The sequence below is a fragment of the Cryptomeria japonica genome, chromosome 3, assembly GCF_030272615.1.
Source record: "Cryptomeria japonica chromosome 3, Sugi_1.0, whole genome shotgun sequence".
NCBI classification, from domain to species: Eukaryota; Viridiplantae; Streptophyta; class Pinopsida; order Cupressales; family Cupressaceae; genus Cryptomeria; species Cryptomeria japonica.
The window spans coordinates 614,285,764-614,308,748 of record NC_081407.1 but is presented as its reverse complement, the minus strand read 5'-3'; the positions used below and the strand labels follow the sequence as shown (position 1 = coordinate 614,308,748).

Sequence of the window (22,985 nt, the reverse complement as noted above, 5' to 3'; positions counted from 1 at the left end):
AATTTATGAGTATTACTATTTTCATTTTTGCAAATTATGAGGAAAACAGTGCAGTGTTTCTAGCCTTTCAGTCTATTACATGAAAGAGTATCTGAAGGCCTTCAAAGATTTCTTGCAGCCTCTCTATCTGTACAAGAGCAAAATTATGGTGTGTGTGTGTAGTTTTTAGGCAAATTGCTACCAAAGGGATAGCTCTTGTTATTATAATTTAAAAAAGAAGTAGAAAACAAACCATAGTTTCAAACCTTTCAACCTACTACATGAAAGAGTATCCGAAGAACTTTGGGGATTTACTACACCTGCTCTATTTGTACAGGAGCAAAAGGATTATCATTGTAATCATAAAAAATGCATAGGTCTCCATATTGTTCCATTGTAGACCGTCCCTCATTAGTGTTATTGCTTGTTGTGTGTCCTCATTTTTCCTAGCTTTGGCAATACATATTGTGTCTCCTACTAACCCTTCTTTCAGATCCCTACTTAAGTTTGATATGGTGTTGAAAGCATCAGCTCAGAAGCAGCTCATTGATGTACTTGTTCACTACTCTTCCACCCCACTCAAAGTCTTCCTAAGGTCTTCTGATGTTGTAGAAGAAAAGCTTCATGAGAGTGGCATCATGGATGTGAGTGTGAGCCAAATTTTTCTCACCAATGATAGCTTAGATCCCACCTTTTGTCACCTCCAATGGGATTTCAAAAACTCTGCATAGATGGTCTTCCAATCTTCTCTGTTCACAATCGCACACACAATTCAATATTTGCAACCTCTCAATCATCGTGTAAGCCGACAATGTCATTCTCCTAGTTTCTAGATTTTGTATGGCAACCCATGTCATCGAAAGTTGGTTAAAGGGCTAGGGAATACAAGGAATCCCTGCATAGTAGATCATCTGATGGTCCAGTCCTCAAGAAATGCAATGTCTTGGAGAAGGATCTCGTGAAGGCCATTCCAAGTTGGAATCCATTGGGGTTATCATCTTGTCCTATTCTACGCCTTGATAAGACAGAACGTCTATAGCCTAATTTGTTTCTCACTAGAAGTGCCTTAGTGAAAAGTCTCCTAGTTGGTCCAAGTACTTGTTAATCTGCTCAATCCACTTCGTGATTTCTTCCCAGAGCAAATAGCCCTCATTCAATCACCTTCTATGTCCACCAATCCCAAGTGCTTGCTGACACATAGTTTCAAATTGGCCATAAGGGAAGAAAACTCTGCATAGTTATTTGTTTTGTCCGGTAACTTAACTAGTCCTACCAAACACAAACCCCCAAGTTCATTTTTTATGATAAAACCAGTTCCAGAAGGAGCTGAGTTCCCTTTCGCAACACTATCAAAATTTAGTTTAAGCCTCCCTTTGGAGGAGTGGCCCATTTGGCATGGGCACATGGGTTTCATGCATTTTGGTTGCCTACCAGTAGGGGCGGGGTCTTCAACAGATTCTAGACTTTGCTCACTTTATCATCCCATGTTGTGAAGGACCATTTCTTCTAAGATTGTGCCTTGATATTGAGAAATTCATTGATCCTGACCTCCAACACCTAGAAATAGAGTACACTCACTATCTTAAAATATATCAATGCCTTGATCAAATCATCCTCGGAACTGACACCCAACCGTGAGTAAATATCAAGACAAGTTCAATGAGCAAATTTTGGTTTGATTAATGTGTAGAGTTTTCTTGTGGTGTTAGGTTTTCCCGAGAAACAGAGCATACCTCCCATTGGTGCTAATAAGGTTAAGTTTTGGGGTTTAACGATTTGGGCATTGATCCAATGTTTTGTGATTGTTGGGCGACCCTTTCTGAATCATATTTTTAGTGGTTAACTGCTGGATCTCCTTTCCTAGAAGGTTTGTACAATTTCAGCAAGACATACAGGTGTACTAGAGCTGGCGTGTGGTATCCTGGAGTCTAGCACAGGCTTTGAGGTGCTATTTCACCATGGAAGAAAGCATCTTGACCCTTGTGACCATCTGCAGGTGTTAAGGCCTTGTTTCAGATCTATTTGAAAGACAGAGTAATTATTTTCTAAATTGCCCCTGTAAAATTGGCACCTTGTTGCTTTGTAGTTCAGGTCTGAAACTAATCTAACAGACTAATAGTTTCACATCTTTGTAACAGCAACAGGTTCTCAAGGCTGTTGGGTGTGATGGATGTGGATATGCGACATGGAAGGGTGAGCTAATGCTGGTGGGAGGTGTTGTTTGAGGAATTTATGTTGCTGTAATGAACTGTAGATGCATATCAGTTATCTTACAACAGTAATCACTGCTGTAGTTGATTTTTTTCCTCTCCTATGATATTTTTTGGTGAAAATTAGTTTACTTGCAGTCTATCGCCATAGCTGGATGATAGTCCATACTTGTTGGGTGGTAGCTTCTTGAAGGTCATCAATGCTGCCATAAAATGATCATTTTAATGCTAGACCTGTTATAATACTCAAAAAAGCAAATCAGACCTTTATCGCTCACTAATGACTCCAGAGATAAGGTATCAATCCCTCAAAAAAAGGATTTATCACAAAGCATTCTAAACAGGAGTCAAACTTCCTACACTTTTATGGCCAAACAACCAGCAGATCACTCCAATTCTTTCACATGGTACATCAATTCTGGAGTATCTAGACCAGAGAAACAAGAATCGCCCAGACTCGCCCAAATTCGGCGAGTCTGGGTCAGAGTCATGCCTCCAGAGTCTACAGAGCTTGGACTCGGACTTGGCCGAGTCCAAGAGGCAAAATTGCCAGACTCACCAAGTTGGCGCCAAACTCAGCGAGTCCAGTGCCTGAAACTCGGCCGCCAGCTGGGTTAAATTAAATGACAAAAAAAACATTTTAAAAAGTTTGTTTAAAATGAATGATCTTGTCTTTGTTCACTACAACCTCCACCTGAGAATGAGAAAAATTAGGGTTACAACATGTTAGCCAATAGAAAAATAACACCCAACGCATTTATTAAATAATAAGTCTTTTTGGCCTCGCGGGGCGTTGCCCCTCGACCCCGCCTTGTATCGAGAAGGGAGCGTGCAAGGGGCGCTACCCCCAAACCACCGTCGAAAAATATGGAGGGAAACTGCATCGATAGAAGTAGGGAAAATTTAACTTCCGAGTCTAACACTGATTGGATCAACCAGGTAGATATAGAGGCTGAGATTGTAGCCATGGCAGAGGAGGAGCGGAGAGCACGAGCAGAGATAGGAGATTCAGAGGCAGATAGTGACACAGATGTTCCTGATGTTGGTGAGCATGGCATGGTGTCACGGGGAGCGCCTATGGCTGTCGAATCATCTAGGACCTACCTTAGACGCCTTCGCAAGGGGCTGGGGCCAGAGGGTGCAAGCTCCTCTTAGCCATAGGCTTGTAGTTGTATTTACCTTTGGTATTTGTATGGAACATTTGATGATGATCATATGATGACATGGATTTTTTATTCCATGAGTTTTGTAATATTGTATACATTTGACAATATTTATATATCTATGTTTGTTATTTCCTCTAGCTACAATTTGCGTTTATGCTTATGTGATTGATGTATACTTGTGTATGTAATCAAATGAGCTGAGTTTGATGATATCATTTTGTCTTTAAGGTGTATTCCATAAAGGGTGCATGAAACAAGTTTTAAATCTTTAAAAATCTCTAAATTTCTTGAGTTTTTCACTTTCCCGAGTCTAGCCGAGTATGACTCTAAGTCCCGAGTCCGAGTCCGGGTCAGCCTTGCCAAGTCTGAGCCGAGTCCCGTTTCTTTGAAACAAATACATGGACATTTTTCTAAACACAATATCAAATGCTGATTCACAACACTCTATACCCCTCAACAAAAAAATGTAGTTGAGAGGAGGAATTGTACAATTATGCAGATGGCCCAGTGCATGTTGGAGAACCAAAGCGTTGCCAAGAAGTTTTAGGTAGAGGCATTTTACATTGCAGTGTACCTTCTCAACATGTCTCCCAAAGGAAGCATGGTTTGGAAGGAAACCAAGAGTGAGCCATCTTAAGGTTTTTGGTTCTATTGTGTACGCCTGGATTCCAAATGCCAAGATAACCAAACTCAACTCCAAGAGTCAAAAGTTGATGTTCACAGGGTAAAGTGACAATCATAAAGCCTACAAGCTGATTGATGTGGACACTGACCGCTTCATTCAGCGAGGATGTGGTGACTGATGAAGAAGTTGAGCCTTTTGAGCTCTCTTCAAACATCAAGTGTTCAGAAGATTCATCATTTTTTGGAAGCTTTGTTCAACATGGTTTATAAAAATTACAGGCCTGAGTATAAATCTCAAACGATAAGAGTTCACTGATATGGAATGAAGTTCAAAAACATAATTCTAGATGGAGAAAGGTCAAACCTAGTCCATACCAAGCCCCCAACAGCCTCTACCATGCTCAACATATCGTTCCATGAGAATGCTCATTTCCCATGCCAAAATTGAACTTCACTTAATCACATAACACTTAGCAATATGTAGACATCAATAAAGCTCGCACTCATCAATGTGAGAACTTTATGGTAGTAACCAATCGAAGTGCTTCACAGCACATCACAAGTGACTTTGGTTTATTTATTGGTTGATCATATATAAACACATCAGTCTACTTTTTCACATAGATCTTTCATTTGGCTCCTGCAATATCACTATTACTTCTAGAGTGCATTTACCTCCACTTGATAGGATTCTGATAATAGTAATACAAAATGTTCTACAGAGTGAGTCAACATGAGTAAGCATTTCATACATCAATTCTTATTGATCTCACATTAAAGGTCCCTTGTATCTGATGAAACATTTTATTTTCTGGAAAGAAATCAAATTGAACTTTTTAAATCAAATGCATATTGTTCTCATTACTCGTGAGTAGAACTGCATATGTAATTGTTGATTATTGAATGCAGGTAATATTGATCCCTTAAATCCTAAGTTGCTGGTCCTAGTTATTACAGAAAGTAATGACACAGAATGATTACCAAGATATTCGATATTAATGGAGTGAAAATCTCCTTTAATAAGAATTACAAACAATTAATCCGATAAAGATATGATTGACAACTAAGAAAGCAGAAGACAACTAACAGAATAAAGAATATTTTTAAAGTCTATCCTAACATCTTAATTGACCTTTATAACTTAATATCACAATATTATTTGAATAGCCTCCCTTAATGGTCACTCTACTAGCTACGCCAACCCATTTATCATACAAACTTTTGTATGTAAATCTCATACTTTTAGCTCGTGTGATCTTATGCATTCTGTTGTAATGTAAGACACATTTCTGTCCATGGATATTGTAACAATTGCAGTATGATTGTTACAAGCATTTGACAATTAATTGATGAATCAAGAACCATTAGTATTATATATAATGTTCTTGGAGTTATTCTAATTGAGACTGGCCTTAAAAGTTATTAGAATATGCATTAATTAATATCATAGTAGCCGGAAACTCCTTTGTCCCTCCCTGGGCACGTGTATCCCCATATCCGTTCCCGTTTCCGAAATGGATACGTATCCGATAAAGTCCAGACTCCAGATACACGTCGAATATTGTACCCATGCATGCCCAAAAATCCTTGATTTCCAACCATGCTAGATACTATGTGATTTGATTTTTAAAAAAATTTGACATAAATCTTCCTAAATTTAATTTTTAAAAACTTCATTCGTGCATTTTTTTTTTTAAATGGTATTAACAAAACCTACACCAAATGAGAAAGACAAATGAAATGTTTTTCTATTTTATTGACCCATTTTTTGGGTTACCTTCCAATGCAACTCTACTATTTTTGCATATTGTAAAATGCAGAGTTCTGTGACTCGCGGCGAGTCACGCGAGTCAGCGGGTCGGGTGACCTCTGCCGGGTCACGGCGACCCTGACCCGGGCCCGGTCGAGTCACAGGGTGTGACTCGCCTGACTCGCCGAGTCAGCGAGTCACCCTCTGACTCGCCGAGTCCGAGGGTCATGACCCGACCGGCGCTGCTTGCAAAAAGTGGACGCAAAATTAAAAAAAATACAACACAATTTTATTATGTTTTGTGCCATTTGCCTTTGTTATAACCCTAAAAGGGATTGCCATTTAGTTTTATGAGTGGAAGAGAGGAAAAAAGAGAGGAAGAGAGGAAAAAAGAAAACCATAGTTGTGCAACCAGCTGACAGGACGAGGGGAAAAGCTAGCACAAATCACATTGGGGCAGCACTACAGTTGCATTGAGAGCATCAAGGAGCTCATTTCAAACACTTGTCAACAAATTTGAAAGAGGTAAGTGTTAATTTTTGTTGATTATGTTGGTTTTTTTTCTATATTTATGGATTTTTTCATTTTTTTGTTATTTTTTTTTAAACTTCAGCTTTCCAAATCTATATTGCTGCTTGCATACTTCAATGATTCAATCACAATGACATAAATAGAACAATAGCATAGCAAACCCTAGACTTTTTTTTTTGAAAAAATTGTATACATGTATTTATAATTTTTTCTAAAAAAAACCTAGGGTTTGCTGATTTTTCTGAATTGTTAATTTCTTTCTTTGAAATTTGAAAATTTTCAAGAAAAAACACAATGCACAAATTAGTCTTTGCTGATTTTTTTTAATTAGTTTAAAATTTTAAATTTAAAATTTTGTCAAACACAATGCTTAAATGGTGATTTGTAAAATTGTCTTATTGCAGCAGCCCTCACATTTTGAAAACAATTTTTTTTCCTAATGGCTCATCCTAATCCTCCACCTAGGAAACATGGTCAAAAAGATGAGGCATGGAAATACACTGAAGAATTTCTTGGTAGACAAAGAAATCAAACCAAGTGTATGTTTTGTAAGGAAATTAACCATGGGGGGATAAATAGATTAAAATATCATATTGCTGGCATACGTGGTCATGATACTGAGCCTTGTGACAAGGCAACTCCTGAAGCAATCCGTTTTTGTTACGTCTTATTAGAAAACTTTGAAATACATAAGCAAACAAAAAAAAGACAAAGAGAGGAGTTATGTCATATTGGTTCCCCTCCACCCACATCCGCATCTGGCTCCGCATCCACAGCTGCATCCGTAGGTTGTGTTGGAGAGGGTTCTTCTATGCCTCCCTTTCGTCCTAGTGCTTCTGCTAGTGCCAGTACTTCTATTCCTACTCCTAGTCACACTTTTGGTCCTAGAGTGCGAAAATCTAAGATAGACAATTTTTTTGTACCACGCACTACTCCTGGCGCACAGCCCTCGCTTGAGAGCATGTCTTGGAACAAGGAGGTCCATGATGCAGGAAGAAAAGCAATTTGCAAGTTTTGGTACTTCTGCAACATTCCATTTATTGCAGCCAGGTACTTTTTTATTTGATTGTTTTAAATTAAAATTTAAAATTTTATGGTTTGAATTTGAAAGTTGAAATTGAAATTGAACTTTTCTTATTTAATCTATTTCAATTTGTGACAGGTCTCCTTATTGGCAAGGCATGATTGATGCAGTAACCATTTGTGGGTCGGGGTTTAAAGCCCCCAGTGATACTGAGTTGAGTGGCCCTCTCTTGTTGGAAATGGTGGAAGATATGAAAGTTGACCTAGAAGACCACCGCCAATCTTGGAGCCAAAAGGGTTGCACCATCATGACAGATGGTTGGACTGATAGGAGGAATAGAACACTCCTAAATTTTCTTGTTTCCAACGGAGGTGATTGATCATTTTACTTCTCTATATGCATTGTGATTGAAATTGAATAATTTACATTCTAATTTATTGATAATTAATTTGTTTTATTTTCAGGATCCACCATGTTTTTGAAGTCCATCGATGCTTCCTCACATGTCAAAAATGCGGCATACTTATGTGAGGCCATTGAGGAAGTTATAGATGAAGTGGGGGAAGAAAATGTGGTGCAAGTGGTGACGGATAATGCAGCAAGTTATGTTGCTGCAGGTAAACTTTAAAAGTTTTCTTTTAAGTTTTAACTTTTAACTTTTAAACTTTTAAGTTTTTAACTTTTAAATATTAATGGTAAAATTTCTTGATACTTATCACATCTAATTCTTTAACTAATTTAAAATTGTTGCAAGAAAACTTTTGATGGAGAGGCACCCAAAAATCTTTTGGTCTCCATGTGCAGCCCATTGCTTTGACCTCATGCTGGAGGATATAGGTAAGCTTGGATGGGTGAAAGAATGCGTTGAAAGGGCCAAGAATATATGCAAATTTATTTACAATCATGCATTGGTCCTTAGCATTATGAGGCAATACACGGGGGAAAGGGAGTTGGCTCGTCCTGGTATAACGAGATTTGCCTCAAATTTCCTCACATTGAAATCCTTGTTAAAATCAAAGGCATCTTTCAGGCGCATGTTTGTTGGTGAGGAGTGGACTTCCTCATCCTATGCTACGACCACTGCAGGGATGGATGTAGTAGATTGCATTTTTGATGAGCTAGGTTTTTGGATCCCTTGTGCAGAGATCGTGCAGGTAATTTTATAAATTTATAATATTACATGCATATTTTTGTTTTGTTTGTATTGTGCAACTTTGCAATTTTTCTTATTTTCATGCACACTTGTGAGTTAACTATTTTTGTTTAACATTATTTGCAGGTCACTGAGCCCCTAGTAGTTCTCCTACGAGTTGTTGATGGGGAGAAGCCCGCTATGGGCTACATATATGAGGGCATGGATAGGGCCAAGGAGGCCATTAGATCCATATATGCTAGAGTTGAGGATAAGTATAGGCCCATTTGGGACATAATTGATAGAAGATGGCATAACCAACTTCATAGGCCCATCCATGCAGCAGCTTATTACCTCAATCCATCATTTCGTTTCCGTGCTGATTTCAAAGCGGATGAGGAGATTCTTAGCGGGCTATATTCAGTAGTACAACGGATGGTCACTGATACCACAGCTACACTTCTTGAGATGGATGCATTTAATAATGCATCAGGGGCAATCTTTGCCAGCCAATTGTGTAAAGAGGGTTGGACAAAATTGCAGCCAAGTAGAAAATTCTAAAGTTTATGACATGCATTTTAATTTTTCATTTTATAATCGACCTTTAAAGTTGGAAATGAGACTAATGTTTTTTTCTTTTCCTTATCTCAGATAGATGGTGGCAAATGTTTGGGCCTTCAACCCCACACCTTCAAAAAATTGCCATTCGCATATTGAGCCAGCCGTGCAGCACTTCTGGATGTGAGCGCAACTGGAGCATGTTCGAGCACATCCACTCGAAGAGGCGAAATAGATTGTCTGTGGAGAGGTTGAATGATCTAGTCTTTGTTCATTACAACCTCCGTCTCAGGACCAGACAGATTTTCGACGATGACTCCTCTCCGATCACTCTAGAGGAAGTCGACCCCGAGTCCGATTGGCTCACTGAGTCCACCGATCCAGTCTTCACTGATGAGGACCTTGAGTGGGTTGACCAGGCAGACAGAGAGGCTGAGGCTGCGGCTATGGCAGAGGAGGAGGATAGAGCACGATCAGGCACAGCACCTATGGCTACTCAGACTGGCACATCACAGGCAGAGACTATGGCTACTCAGTCATCCAGGACCTACCTTAGACGCCTTTGTAGGAGGCAGATAGACTCGGCTGAGCCAGACCCTGAGCCATAGACTTGTTTTTTTTTACACTTTACAGTTAGATATATGTTTGGGAACATTTGTAGTCATGGATTTTATATTATACATTGGACAAAATTTATAACTCTATATATCTATGTTTTCTAATTCCTTCAGCTACAATTTACATTTCTACGCATGTGATGGATGTATGTTTATGTATGTGATCAAATTAGCTTCTATTTGATGATGTTATAGTGTCTTTAAGCTTAATTCAATAATGGGTGTATGAAACAAGTTTTAAATAGTTAAAAATCTCTAAATTTCAAGGGTTTTCTTATTTTGCCGAGTCGTTGCCGAGTCATTGCCGAGTCCGAGCCGAGTCACGAGTCGAGTCAGCCTTGCCGAGTCAGAGCCGAGTCCGAGTCTAGGAACTTTGGTAAAATGTTAAATCAACTTATCATTATTTATGTAGCAATTATGTGTCTATATTGCTTTTGAAGTAATGAAAATCTCCTAGAATAACTTAAAAAATTGTGTTAAATATATATGTATTTGCTTTTTATGAATGACGTATGCAGCCGTATCCATATTGGAGGTCTTAAAAAATGGCTGTATCTGTATCTGGTACCGTATCCGTATCCAATACTATATCCATGTCCATGCAACTTTGATTAATATGCCTATATGCAGAAATTAATATGCCTTGTATAAGTGACAACATGCTTATTAGAATAATATCTTTCTCTTTGTGTTATTAATGGTTATTTAAGTTATTTCTAATTTCACCTCTAGTTAATGATTGTTTCTTTCAGAAACATCATCTTTGTAACTCTATTTAAAGGAGCTTTGTCTCCTTGATTAATTGAACAACATCGATTCTTTGAAATCCATATGCTTTTGCATCTGTATTATGGTATCAGAGCAAAAAGAAAAATTTTGTTTTTTCTAAAAATTTTCGAATGAAATTTTTCATCACTGAAAAAACAAATCTAGGGCCTGTGATTTTTTCAGAATTCGAAATTCAAATTTCTTTTTTCTGAAGAGTTTTCTTTCAAGCGGTTTTTCTACTGTTCTTTGTGTTTTCTATGACGGATTTCTTTTTAACCAGACCTTCGCCCCGCGACACCATTAATCCTCTACGCATGACACAATTTTTTCCACCTACAAATTTTTTTTCTGCCATTTTTGGACGGAAATCTGCATTTTTCGATTAGGGTTTTTACCCTTCAAATCAATTCAAATTTTTTTCCCAATTGCAGATTCTTGGTGGGTTTTTCGAGAACTCAACTAGGTTGTTTTCATAATTTTGTGGGTGCATCGAATTTCGTGTTAGCGGTTTTCAATTATGATTTCAAATTCTTTCTGGGTTTTTCGCAAAGATTTTTGGGTTGTCTTCAGATTTTTTTGGGTCAATCATAAAATTTCTCGAAATCTATGTCAATCGTACTTCATCTATTTTTTGAGGTCTGTACCTATATCTGTCTCTATTTTCTGTATTGGAATTTGTGCTTGGAATTGTCTCAGTGCATTGAACCTCATACCTCAAGTTTTGTGCACTTAGCATCTTCTCAGTACCTCGTTTTTCATGCCTCGAAAAGCATGAAGATGGCTTATGGGCATCGATGTTTGTCTCGGTTTTTAATATTTTTTTACCTGAAAAAAATTCTGATGGGTTTTAATTTTTTTTCCCTTAAAAAAGTCTCTGGGTTTTTAAATATTTTTTATCCCTGTAAAAAAAATCATGGGAGGGTTTATGATTTTTTCCTCAAAAATTGTAATTTGCTGCAGTCTATTTTAGTCGCACCTGGAATAGTTGTGCGAACATCTGCACTAATCTCTTGTTTGCAGTCTATTTTCGAGCATCTTGCTCATCTGCAATAGTTTGGAGGGTTTGTCGATTTCTCCCTCAAAATCGTGACAACTGTTCTTGGTGTGTCTCTAGTTACAGGGAGGAACAGTTCTCCAACATCAGGTTGGACGGTTGGTGTTGTTTTGGGTATCTCTAGAAGTTCTACAGTTTCTGGGAGGGTTGGTGGCAGACTCATCTCAAGTGGCAGAGTTAGTGGTAGGCTCTTGTCTTCTGTTGCAGCGTGTTCTGAGAAGAAGGGAGCAACCTTCTCTGTTATTTCTCTTGGTAGTTAGAACGATGACCATTAAGGGAGGGTATTAGAATAATATCTTTCTCTTTGCGTTATTAATGGTCATTTAAGTTGTTTCTAATTTCGCCTCTAGTTAATGATTGTTTCTTTTAGAAACATCATCTTTGTAACTCTATTTAAAGGAGCTTTGTCTCCTTGATTAATTGAACAACATCGATTCTTTGAAATCCATATGCTTTTGCATCTGTATTAGCTTTACTTGAATATGACTTGTAATTTATTGGGGATGGCATTATATAGATTATTGGAACAAGAATATATGTTGAGGCTCTTAAAAGTTTCCGTTTGTTTAAAATATTAGAGATAGGACATAATAGCTACAAGCTACAATCCAAACATGGAAATTGGTACATTATTATCATTTTTAACTTAAATTATAGTTACTGAAAGCTCAAACAGCAAAAAGCTATACCATAGAAAGTCATACTAGAATTGGAAATACCATCAAGAAAATAAATGAGACCTGGAAACTTGATAGGATGGAGAAACGATCCAAGAATCGACTAACAAAATCTACATGCAGTCTGTGCTCCCAAGCTTGCCACCTACAAGAAATAAGAAACACGTGAAAATAGAAGTAATCTATTGAGACAGTATAAATTCTCTGCTTTATAATTTCAGAGAAGCGGCTCCTTAAATGTTAAAGAATTAAATTACAAACCTTTGTTTGAAGAAGACTTGAATTGATGCGGCCACATAGAAAAAAAGCTGCGTACTCAAAGTAAGAATAACCACAGCCCCATTTGCAAATGTATAGCAAACCAAAGATACCATCACAAAACTAGCTAAAGGAGGAGTAGGTTCTTTTGCAAACACCGCTAAACCCATATGAACAACCAATGGGCCTAATGCTAAAAAGCTGAATGATAAAGGCAATCTCAAATTAGACTCTACTGCAGACAATACAGACGGAATGGGCAAATCTAGCTCCCAAGCACGTGCTTGTTTCATCAACATAAAAAAGAGAATTGACATCATAAACCCGATGATCTGCACCAAAACAGAATAAGAAGGTCCCATTACAAATAAGGTGAATAAGTAACATAGCATATCACTATTGAAAATAACTCAATATGTACTCTAAGGGCAATCAAAGAAAAGCAAAATAACTTGTAATGGTATGGTCATATTATATTTATTATTTACTTTAATGTGCACAAAAGTACTTCATTAAACTATGAGCTAGGAAAAACGATGTCAAGAGTAAATGTAAGAAAGAAATTCATGTATACAGAGAGAAAACTCACAAAAATAACTTAAAGACGGTAAGCTAGATAGTAAGGATAGACAATAAGCTAGATAGTGAGGAATTAAATCAGAACAAATTGTGCATAGGAAAAAAGTAAGAAAAAGAAGCAGAATCTGGATTACAGTGATACAATATAATAATCACCAATGTCCTAAACATGCTTTAGTTGCCATTGTCCTTCAAATTATCTGATGAGTTGTTGTAGCTTTCATAGATTGATGTATGTTCATGTATTTTATATACATATCATCATCCCTTCCAAATTTATATATCCTATCAAAGATATATTTTGAAAAGCATGACAGGGACAAATATGCAAAAATGAACCTTGCCTTGAACAAGAGATCTAACAAAATATACTTTTTCTTTGATGAGATTCCTAGTTCAAATATAGCTTTGAATTGAATTCAAGTTTCTTCATGTTTAATCATATTTCTAAGATTATATGTTCAACCAATCTCAATTACACCACATGATTCAGTATCAACTTTATTGTACTCCCCACATCAGTCATCTTCTGGACGTATGGGTCAAAATGTTTATCTGCCAGGTCATATCCCTTAATATGTATATAAAAAAAATTACTAATATGGGATTCAATTACAAAATTGAGATGCAATAGAAGTGTCTCACTTATTCCCCTCCAAGTATTACCAGTGACGTAACTCGTTCTGTTTTGTTATGGATTAACAGCAATACTGTGCTCTATTGCAAATGCCATTTCAAATACCCACTATATGGGTAACCTATATCAATTACTGTCACTATATAACGAAATATAAAACTGATTACTTTGCTACTTGAGCACCTTACACACTTGATAAAAAACTATGGGTGGAAATTTCTTATTGTAGTAATATTAAACTTGAAATGCAGGCTGAGTATTAACCTTTTTCTGCTTGGCTTCATCCACCCTAATCAAGAGAACAAATTAATGTTAAGGGCAATGAAACTGATTGCTTTTAAGATGGATGACAATAATTAAAAAATACAAATGTTTTTGAGGATTTGAAGTAAAACAAAGTTGTTTTAATGAAAGGGATCAGTTGTCATGATAATCAAAGCATACAAAAAGATATTGTGTGATGTTTTATCAGGATTCAAGTATACTTTTTTGTAGTCAATCCTTATTAACCCATATCTTACAAGTATTGGTTCACAAGAACCCATTTATCATGAGGATGAATGGTCCACTTAATGCATCTAGCAGATGCTCACAAGGGTGCAACATCAGGTCTTCCCAAGAGTTCACCCACCCGAATACTTTACCAGCTCAAGCATGTTTAACCATGGAGTTTCCCCCGAAATCAAGCCAACTCAGCTTCCTACCCCATTTGCAAAACCTTCAGCAAGTGTTCCGCCTTACAAAACATTCATCATAAAGCTCCCTAGATTAGTCATTGACATTTTGGTGGTGTTTTCACAGTGTATAATATTATATGATGCTTTATCAAGATTCAACTGCATATATCTGAGTCAATCTCTATAAACCCATGTTCACAAGTACTGGTTCACAGGAACCCATCTCTCAAGTGCATGAATGGTCCACTTTTTTGCAAATTGCCTCTAGGTGATGCTCATTGGGGTGTGTTGTGACCTTTTTCACACATCGCCCCCATTGCTACTGGGGACCCTCTGATTTTTTTCCTGCTTTCTAGGGTTTTGTTGGCGTCCTGTGACCTTTTGCTGCAATTTCACCAAGCCTTGTCCAATTCAGAGCATTTCAAGCCCTGACGATTGAAAGTTAGTTTTTGCAAGTTATGTGATTCCGAAATGCGAACACCACCAGAGTGCTTAGAGAGGCCAAAGGATGAAGATCGCAATTGATTTGGACAAATTTGGACAACTTTCTATTTTTAGAAAGTTTGCTTTTTTGCTTTTTCCTATTTTTTAGGAAGTTTCGTTTTTGGCATTTTTAGCCCGATCCCCAGTATGGCTATTTTTAGAAAGCTTTTCCTATTTTTTAGGGATGTCTGTTTTTGCTTTTTCGGGATGCAAACCTAGGGTTTACACTTGCACCACTGACCTGCTTCAACCGGAACTCGAAAATTCCAAGTTTTGACCTAAAAAAGCTAAGTCCCTAGATTTTAAGCTTTTTTGCTTTTTCGGGATGCAAACCTAGGGTTTACACTTGCACCACTAAGCAGCTTCGACCGGAACTCAAAAAATCCAAGTTTTGACCTAAAAAGCTAAATCCCTAGATTTTAGGCTTTTTGCTGCTGCAGATGATCCACCTAGGCCTGGATTTCAAATTTCAAGTTAATCCAGTTAAATTAGATTAAACTGTGAAATTTTGAAATTTCTCTGAAAATTATTCTAAGTCTGGCTAACAAGGGTTTTTGAAGTATTTTTGCAGGTTCAAACCCCACCACGATGCAAATGAGGCTATCCAGAAGTTCGCCATGGGTTGAAGAGGCCATGATGGCCAACACTCTAAAGTCCACCCATGAGGGGATGTGTCAAAGTCCGCCATGTATGCATTGGAGGCCATGTGGGAGCTAAGGCCAAAGTCCGCCATGCCTTAGGAGAGTCATGAGGAGGGACCTTCAAAGTCCGCCCCATGCCTTAGCCAAATTTTCACCTTGATGGAGGCCATGAAGGAGCACACCTCAAAGTCCGCCAAGGCTAGAGAGGTCATGAAGGAGCAAAGGCTAAAGTCCGCCCCATGCCTTAGCCAAAATTTTGCCTTGAAGAGAGCCATGAGGGGAGCCTTCCAAAGTCCGCCCAAGCAAGAGGAGGGATGCCTAAAGTCCGCCCAAGTATTGGAGGAGCTATCCTGAAAGTCCGCCACACCTTAGGGGGCCATGAAGGAGCTCTCATCAAAGTCCACCATGAGTTTGAAGGAGGCCACGTTGGAGCAAAGGCCAAAGTCCGCCCAAGGTGGAGCACTCACCAAAGTCCGCCGAGGGCTAAAGGGGTCATGTGGGAGCTAAGCCTAAAGTCCGCCCCAATGCCTTAGCCAAATAACATCAATAATGGAGGCCATGAAGGTGCCTTAGCCAAAGTCTGCCATGCATTTGGAGGCCATGTGGGAGCACTCTCCAAAGTCCGCCCAATGAGGAGAAGTGCTAGAAGTCTGCCCAAGGTGGAGGAGCTATCCTTAAAGTCCGCCATGTATGTATGGGAGTGTAGCCTAAAGTCCGCCCAAGCATGCCAAGTGATAGAAGAGCCAAGTCTGAAGTCCGCCATACCTTGGAGAGGTATCCAAAGTCCACCAAAATTTGAAGAAGATGGAGATAAAATTCGAAAAATCCACCTACACATGGAAGGTCCAACAAAGTCAACATGATGTCACAAAATCCACAGAGATTTCAAAATTAAATCCAAAATGAAGAAAATATCTAAGGATTATTGAATATCTTCAAAATAAATCCAAAGTGGAAAGTTTTTCTTGAGGAAAAGAATATTTAAGGAATATTGGAAAATTATTGAGATATTAATTCAAAATGGAAAGTTTTTGAAAGGGAATATTGGAGAATTGATGAATATCTTCAAACTTAATTCAAAATGGAAAGTTTTTTTTGAAAGGGAATATTGGAGGATTGATGAATATCTTCAAACTTAAATCAAAATGGAAAGTTTTTTTTAAGAATTAGAAGTATGAGTTGGATGATTTTAGGGGTTTTGCTTGAAGATTTAACCTTGTCTACAAATACTTCATTATCAACTTCATTATTACACCAAGAAGTTCAAAATTACTAAGGAGAGCTTAGTAAAGTATGTCAGTTTGAAGATCATCTAGAGAAAATTCTAGATATTGCTGGAAGTGGGATAATATTTTATGGCAGAAGGTTATAGATTTCTGGAGAAGGGCAACTAGTACGAGGAAGAATCATCCAAACTTTTCTGAATTTTTTGAATATTTTGGAGAAAATTCTAGCCTTACTCCTATCCAAGTCAGAGGCCTTATACATTATGAAATTCCAGGTAGACAAAGATGCTCCTCCAGAGTCGAGGATAACTTCAAAGTGGAAGAACATCAGCGACACCAACCTCGGACACATCAATCTGAGGGAGTTTAAGAAGCGAATGTTTGGTCTGGATAACCTTGTGCCTGCCACCATTGCACAGAAAATGATGAAGAGTGGTATCGTGCACGCTGCTGGCTTCCTCCCCACCATGCAGTGCAATGAACTAGTAGTCGAATGTGCCAAACACTACAACCCCATCAGTAAGGATATTGTTGCACCTGATGGAAGAGTGTTGGCGAATGTCAACGATGAGGCCATCAGAGAGGCCTTCAAGATCCTTGAGTACCACAACACAATATATATGACGAAGGACGAAGCTGACAGTCTGTACCACGACCACCTAGAAGAATATGATGCCATAGTTAACCACTCCTGGCTAGACAAGCCGAGGAAGGGCGCATCCAAACTCCAGAGAAAGAGCCTAGTACGAGCATACTTCAAGGAGGACATTGGGGACATGATTGTCCTGCTCAATAGGATAATAGGGAACCCTCAGGGAGCTCCATTCGAACCCTGGATGTATTATTTCATTAATGAAATAATCAATGGAGTAAAAATCATAGAGTGGGCCCAGATGATTAGCGACAACCTAGACAGCCAACTAAGGAACCTGGAGACGAATAGGACTTTCTTCACGAGTCCTTACTTGTCTTATTCCTTGGCCAGGACCTACAGGTACAGAGGTCTCACTTGCAGGGGAGAAGTTGGGAACAAGGAGAACCATTTTCCAGTGTACGATTGCTATCCCCAGCTCCACATGGAGGAGAAATTCCATTTTAAAAGGGTGAATGATACCTTCCTAATGCACATCACATAGACACTTCAAGGTGGCTTGCACCAGAGGCTCTCTCAAGAGTCTATGGACTTCATTGGTCGGTTCGGGTGTTGGTACATTCAATGTCCAAAATTCACTTACCTCCGAATTCAGGGATTCTCTAGGCCTCCATACAAGCTTCCAGCTTACCCTACCAACCGAGTGGTGTTGCTCGAGGTTGTGAGACAATTGGAGGAGTATATAGTGATTCAAAGGGATAAGCAGAAGAAGGCAGGAACGTCCTCACTCACAATTGGTAATGGGCTGGAAACATGTCCATCATCACAGGCTACAACCACCGCTGAGAAAGAACTGGCCTAGTACCCCTTCTATCAATACAAGGCAAGAAAGGATTTCGATCCATTCCATAGGATAAAGAAGATCGAAGGGACAACGTTTGAGCACAGACCGGATCTAGAAGACTACTGGGCTAATGCAGCCGATAGTTTCGAGATTCGGAAGAGATTCTGGTCAAGAATTCCTTTGAGTATGGTGAGAGCAACGGAAGTATTCAGAGTTACCGATCAGGTAGAAGAAAGCCTAGAACTTCAACAGCCGAGCTTTGAAAAGATGAAGAATGAACCCTTAGTCTTAATAGATTGGACAGAGGGAGAGAAATCAGATCTAGCAGACCTCATGAGGTCGGTGGTTGAGTACTCAAGGTGGTGGGTTTCTGAAAAGACAAAACAATTGAAGGCCAAAGGTATGACTTTGACTCATGAATTAATGGGAGTAGATGATACTCCGTCCGTCGACCTTTGTACCTCCGCCTATGATGCTCGAAATCCAGAAAGTGTTGGGTCTCGAAAGAGGAAGGAGTTGGGTGGAAGCTCCACAATGGTCACAGGGAAAAGGGTTGTAGGTGAGAGAAGAGAATCCAGCGAAAGTCACTCCATCCTAAGTGCTGCTTCCATTGCGCCTGATCAGAGTGCAATTGGGGAGCAAGAGATGAACATCTGTGTGATTGATGATGAAGTAAGAGTGCTTTCCCAGCTAGTTGAGGAAGTGGTGGAAAAGGTCTTCCGAAGTCCGGACAGGGGGCAAATTGAAGCACCTACAATCTTCTTGGATGGCATACCAGCGAACCCAGGAGAGGCATATGATGAGTTTGATCGGAACACTGTAGAACAATCAACCATTCCGGATTGGCTGAGAGCAAGGATAAAGGCCAAGGTTCCCAAGGAGGCCCACTCAACCGAGGAGGTCACCGCAGCATTCCTGGAGAAGGTGAATGAACCCGCTATAGCTAAACCGCCCAAACCAGCCAAGAAGTTTTCCCTGATTCAGAGAGACAGTGCCGGATTCAGGACAGTCCAGATAGCGGTGCCCAAAGAAGGGAAGACTAGGGACAATGTCACCGCAAATGATTACAAGGTTACCACCATAGAGATGGGTAAGCCTACCCAGGACCAAGAGATCCAATATTTTGATGACTCCTGCAACGTTCTAAAGACGAGGTTGGCTCATGAAAAGGAAAAGAGGAAGAAAGTGGAAGAAGAGAACCAACAATGGAAGATGTTCTCCATCTTACCAGCCTGCTCAACCATGAAGTCCCGACTACTCCACCACAGCGTCTTCAGCAAGGATCAGTGAAGGACTATGATGATATGAAGGGATCGTACACTCAAGAAAAGGAGTGGATTTCAAACACTTCGGTACGTGCTGACACCCTGGTAGAAAACTTAGTATCGGCACATGAGGCAACTTCTTTGTTGATTGATCGTATCCAGGATCTAGCATCCAATTGGGAAGAAGTGGATGAAATTCAAAATGAAATACTCCCTCACCTGAAGGTTATCTGAGGCATGTCAAAGAGGAGCTTAGTGGATGCAAGCATCATACAAACAAGAGACAGGTACGACTTCGACACGTGGTACTATGCTCTGGTCACTCGAATTGAGGTTCTGAAGAAATCTGAGACCAAGTGTTTTGAGATAGAGGCAAGTGTTAGAGAGATCTTGGGCAAGGTATTTTGTGTGGCGTCAGAGATCTGGAAGAAGGAAAGCCTAAGGGAGAAGCATTTACAAGAAGAGAACCTGAGAGCCAGGATTCAGGCGAGCTTCTTCCGAGATTCAGGGATGATTGACAAAGGCGATCTTTCGAAGATTGCAAACTTTCTCTCCATCGATGACAACTTCCTCACCCAAGCAGTGGAGTGGGAAGGCATCCTTGCCACATGCGCCGACGATGTGAACCTCATCGACTTCCAGATTGGCGGTTTGCCAAGTGTCACCATGGAGGAGGTCAAGCTCATTGCGTCCAGATACGTTGAATCTCTAAAAGAGGAAAGAGGCCACTCACCTCAGTAATATTAGCAGCTGCACCACTTGTCACTCTTTCATTTGTTTGAACTGATAGTATTTCGAGAAACCCTAATTAGGGTTTAGGACTTTCAATCTTGGCCCTTGATCACTGTTTGATCTCGGCCATTCATTTATTTTTGAGAAACTATATAAGGTTGCCTCCTCTCATTTGAAAAGGGTGAGGTTTTTGATGTATTGTTGCTTAAGGTCATTTCTAGATAATATATTGCATGTGCGCTGCTTTGTAATCTCTATTATTTGAATGATTTGCATGGTTTCAATTGCCTCAACACTTAGTTAAAATTAACTTAGATTTGCTTTCATTGTTGTTAATTTGAATGAAGGATTTGATAAGTGTCAATTGATGGTGTATCTCTACTCATACTTTTGGTGTATGGATGATTTCCATCTCACCGTGCAAAGTTAGTCTGAGCCCATCCCCTGTGCATCCCAACATCTCAATCATAAGCACAACCCATTGAAGATTGCACCGGCCTTGTGTAGTTGTCCCTAGTGTGGCGAAGCAAGGTTTGGTTTCTCGAGAGCACCGAGTTGATACCGTCTCCAGAATTCGTAGGATTAGATTAGCCTTCCTGAACTCTATCCCTTTTTCCCTTTCTTTTGAAAGTCTAAATCCCAGAAAATTCCCAAAAAAAAGAAGAGCCTAAATTGCTAAATCCATCTAAGTCTAGCAGTTCAAAAATACTTGTCAAACGTAAGTCCCCCTTGAAAATTTCAGCATACACTACCAAAGAAGCTATTCCACTAAAGTCGCTTGTTTGCACATATAGACCTTGGAATCAGTAGTGATTTTTCAGGAAATGATAGAATACCTTCGGGTATCCTATCCTAAAGTTTGGTAGATGATAAAACAGACACCAACAGGGTGCAAGGGCCTTCTCAGGAGATCACCAATCCCAATACTACTCCAACGCAAGCACACTCAACTATGTGGCTTCCCCTAAAATCAAGCCACTTAGATTACTAACCCATTTCCAAAACTTTCAGCAAGTGTTGCACTTTGTAAACCATTCATTTTAAAGCTCCCTAGCTCATTCATTTACATTTAGGTGGCATTCTTATATTGTATCACATTATATGATATTTTATTGAGATTCAGCTCCATAGTTTTTGAGTCACTCTTTATCAACCCATATTTCATGAGTAGTTGTTCCACAAAACCCATTTCTCATAAGCATGAATGGTCCACTTAGAACTCATAGATAGACAGTTTTGACTTGTACAGATTTATATTTAAAACAGTGGTACCTGAGGATGCATTTACCCTATTTTGCAGGCGTTTCAGCTTAAAGACAGGGGGACAGCAGGAAACGTCCCCTTGCTGTCCCCAAAAATTGAAAAAATGTAGGAAACGTTTCTAGCACGGGGGAACAGCAAGCACACCCAGGGGGGGTGGCCAGGGTCATCCAAGACATCCCTCAACCATCCTGGGGATGGCCAGCCATCCCCGCAGGCATGCCTTTATTTTTTTTTTTAAATACACCCAAACATAAAAAACTAGCCCCGTTATTATTATATGAGAAATCATACATAGAATCATGACTGAAATGAAAACAAGTTACTTAGCTTGCTTTTATCGAGTAAATGAAAGTACAAAAACACATCTAGCAAGATTTTTTTATTTTGCAGCCCAATGTTCAAGGTTTATTTCTGCTTCATCATCATTTCCTATTACCAAGTGCATTGAAAATAGACATTGACACTTGATATATTTGATGTTCTGTTATAGGTGTTATTAATCAGCTATATTTCTATATATTGAATATAATGCATTTGATTATCAGCCCAAGAATCTATGAATCAGCACAAGTTGTCATAGACATGTAATCTTTGCAACTAGCACCACTTGAGTATATACATCAGCAAATACCATGCCTGAAGATGATGATTCTCATTTTGGTGTGTAAATATATCAACATCCAAGAAAGAGAAATTTCCCAATATATTTTAAATTTTCCCTATTTTTTATATAGCCATCACCTCTACCATCACCTAAAATGGAAAAAAAAATCCTTCCAGGAAACCCATTTCCCCATTTTGGAATCTTGGGGTAACATAAATTTGAAATAATATTATAGATGAGAGAATGAAAGCAATGGAAGTTCTTCATACAAAAACTAATGGTTATTTGGCACCTGTTACAGTTGTAGTAAGAAGTATAGCAGCATGGGTTCACCCCGCAGCGTGACGGTGGTCACGAGCCCTGTTGATAGGGCAGTTCTATGTTCGATTCCCATCCCGGTTTGGCGTATGCAGAGTTGGTGGTGTGCGTTGGGCTTTGCGCTGACGTTTCCCCGAGGTAGACATTGAGATGTTAATGCCTCAAGCTGCAGCTGACATGGCCCAGGTCAGACAGTGTGTCAGAGTTCCGACAGTGATGAATGCGTGGGCTGGTGGACGGAAGGAGTTTGGCACCAGCAGACGGTGGTGATGTGGAAGTCGTGGAGAGATAAGGGGCAGCGTAAGGGGAGATGGAAGATCGCGTGGAGAGATAAGGGGCAGTGATAGGAGTGGAGAGAGACTGCTTGGAGCGATAAGGAGAAGCGATGGTGCAGCAGGAGTGATAAGGGTGGTGTACAAGCTCGGAGAGATAAGAAGTAAGAAATATGGTTAACTCCGCATGAATCAAATCTAAGAGGTGTTAATACCTCAGAAATGTAACCACGGGGATGGGACCCCCCAATGTGATCCCACTGGTTCAAAGCTCCAGTCAAAAAGCGTTAAAAAAATCAATATAAAGTACCAATTACCGATCTAAAAAAAAAGAAGTATAGCAGCATGGAATGTTTGACAGGTTAATGCCATAAAAATGGAATTATGATATAGCAGAACATCAACTACAAGCAGATCAATTGATGCTATTACCAATTATAGCCCTTTAAATGCTGAACAGAAAGAACAAAGATCGCATATGCTGCATGGAGATTTTGATGCTGG

General features: G+C 39.3%; 1 protein-coding gene across 7 annotated transcripts in view; it reads right to left on the bottom strand.

The window, feature by feature from the left end:
• LOC131073079 (uncharacterized) overlaps positions 1-22,985 on the bottom strand; it is a 133,847-nt gene that overhangs the window by 3,696 nt on the left and 107,166 nt on the right. For 4 of the 7 annotated variants that reach the window (XM_058009439.2, XM_058009441.2, XM_058009437.2 and 1 more), the window contains 2 exons: positions 12,352-12,680; positions 12,133-12,235 (listed from right to left, as the gene is read on the bottom strand). The exons of 1 other annotated variant lie outside the window; for it this stretch is intronic. In XM_058009439.2, coding sequence (XP_057865422.1) covers positions 12,133-12,235; positions 12,352-12,680 — 432 coding nt within the window. The remainder of the gene's footprint in view (positions 1-12,132; positions 12,236-12,351; positions 12,681-22,985) is intronic. 2 more of the 7 variants (XM_058009440.2, XM_058009438.2) reach the window with 1 other exon arrangement.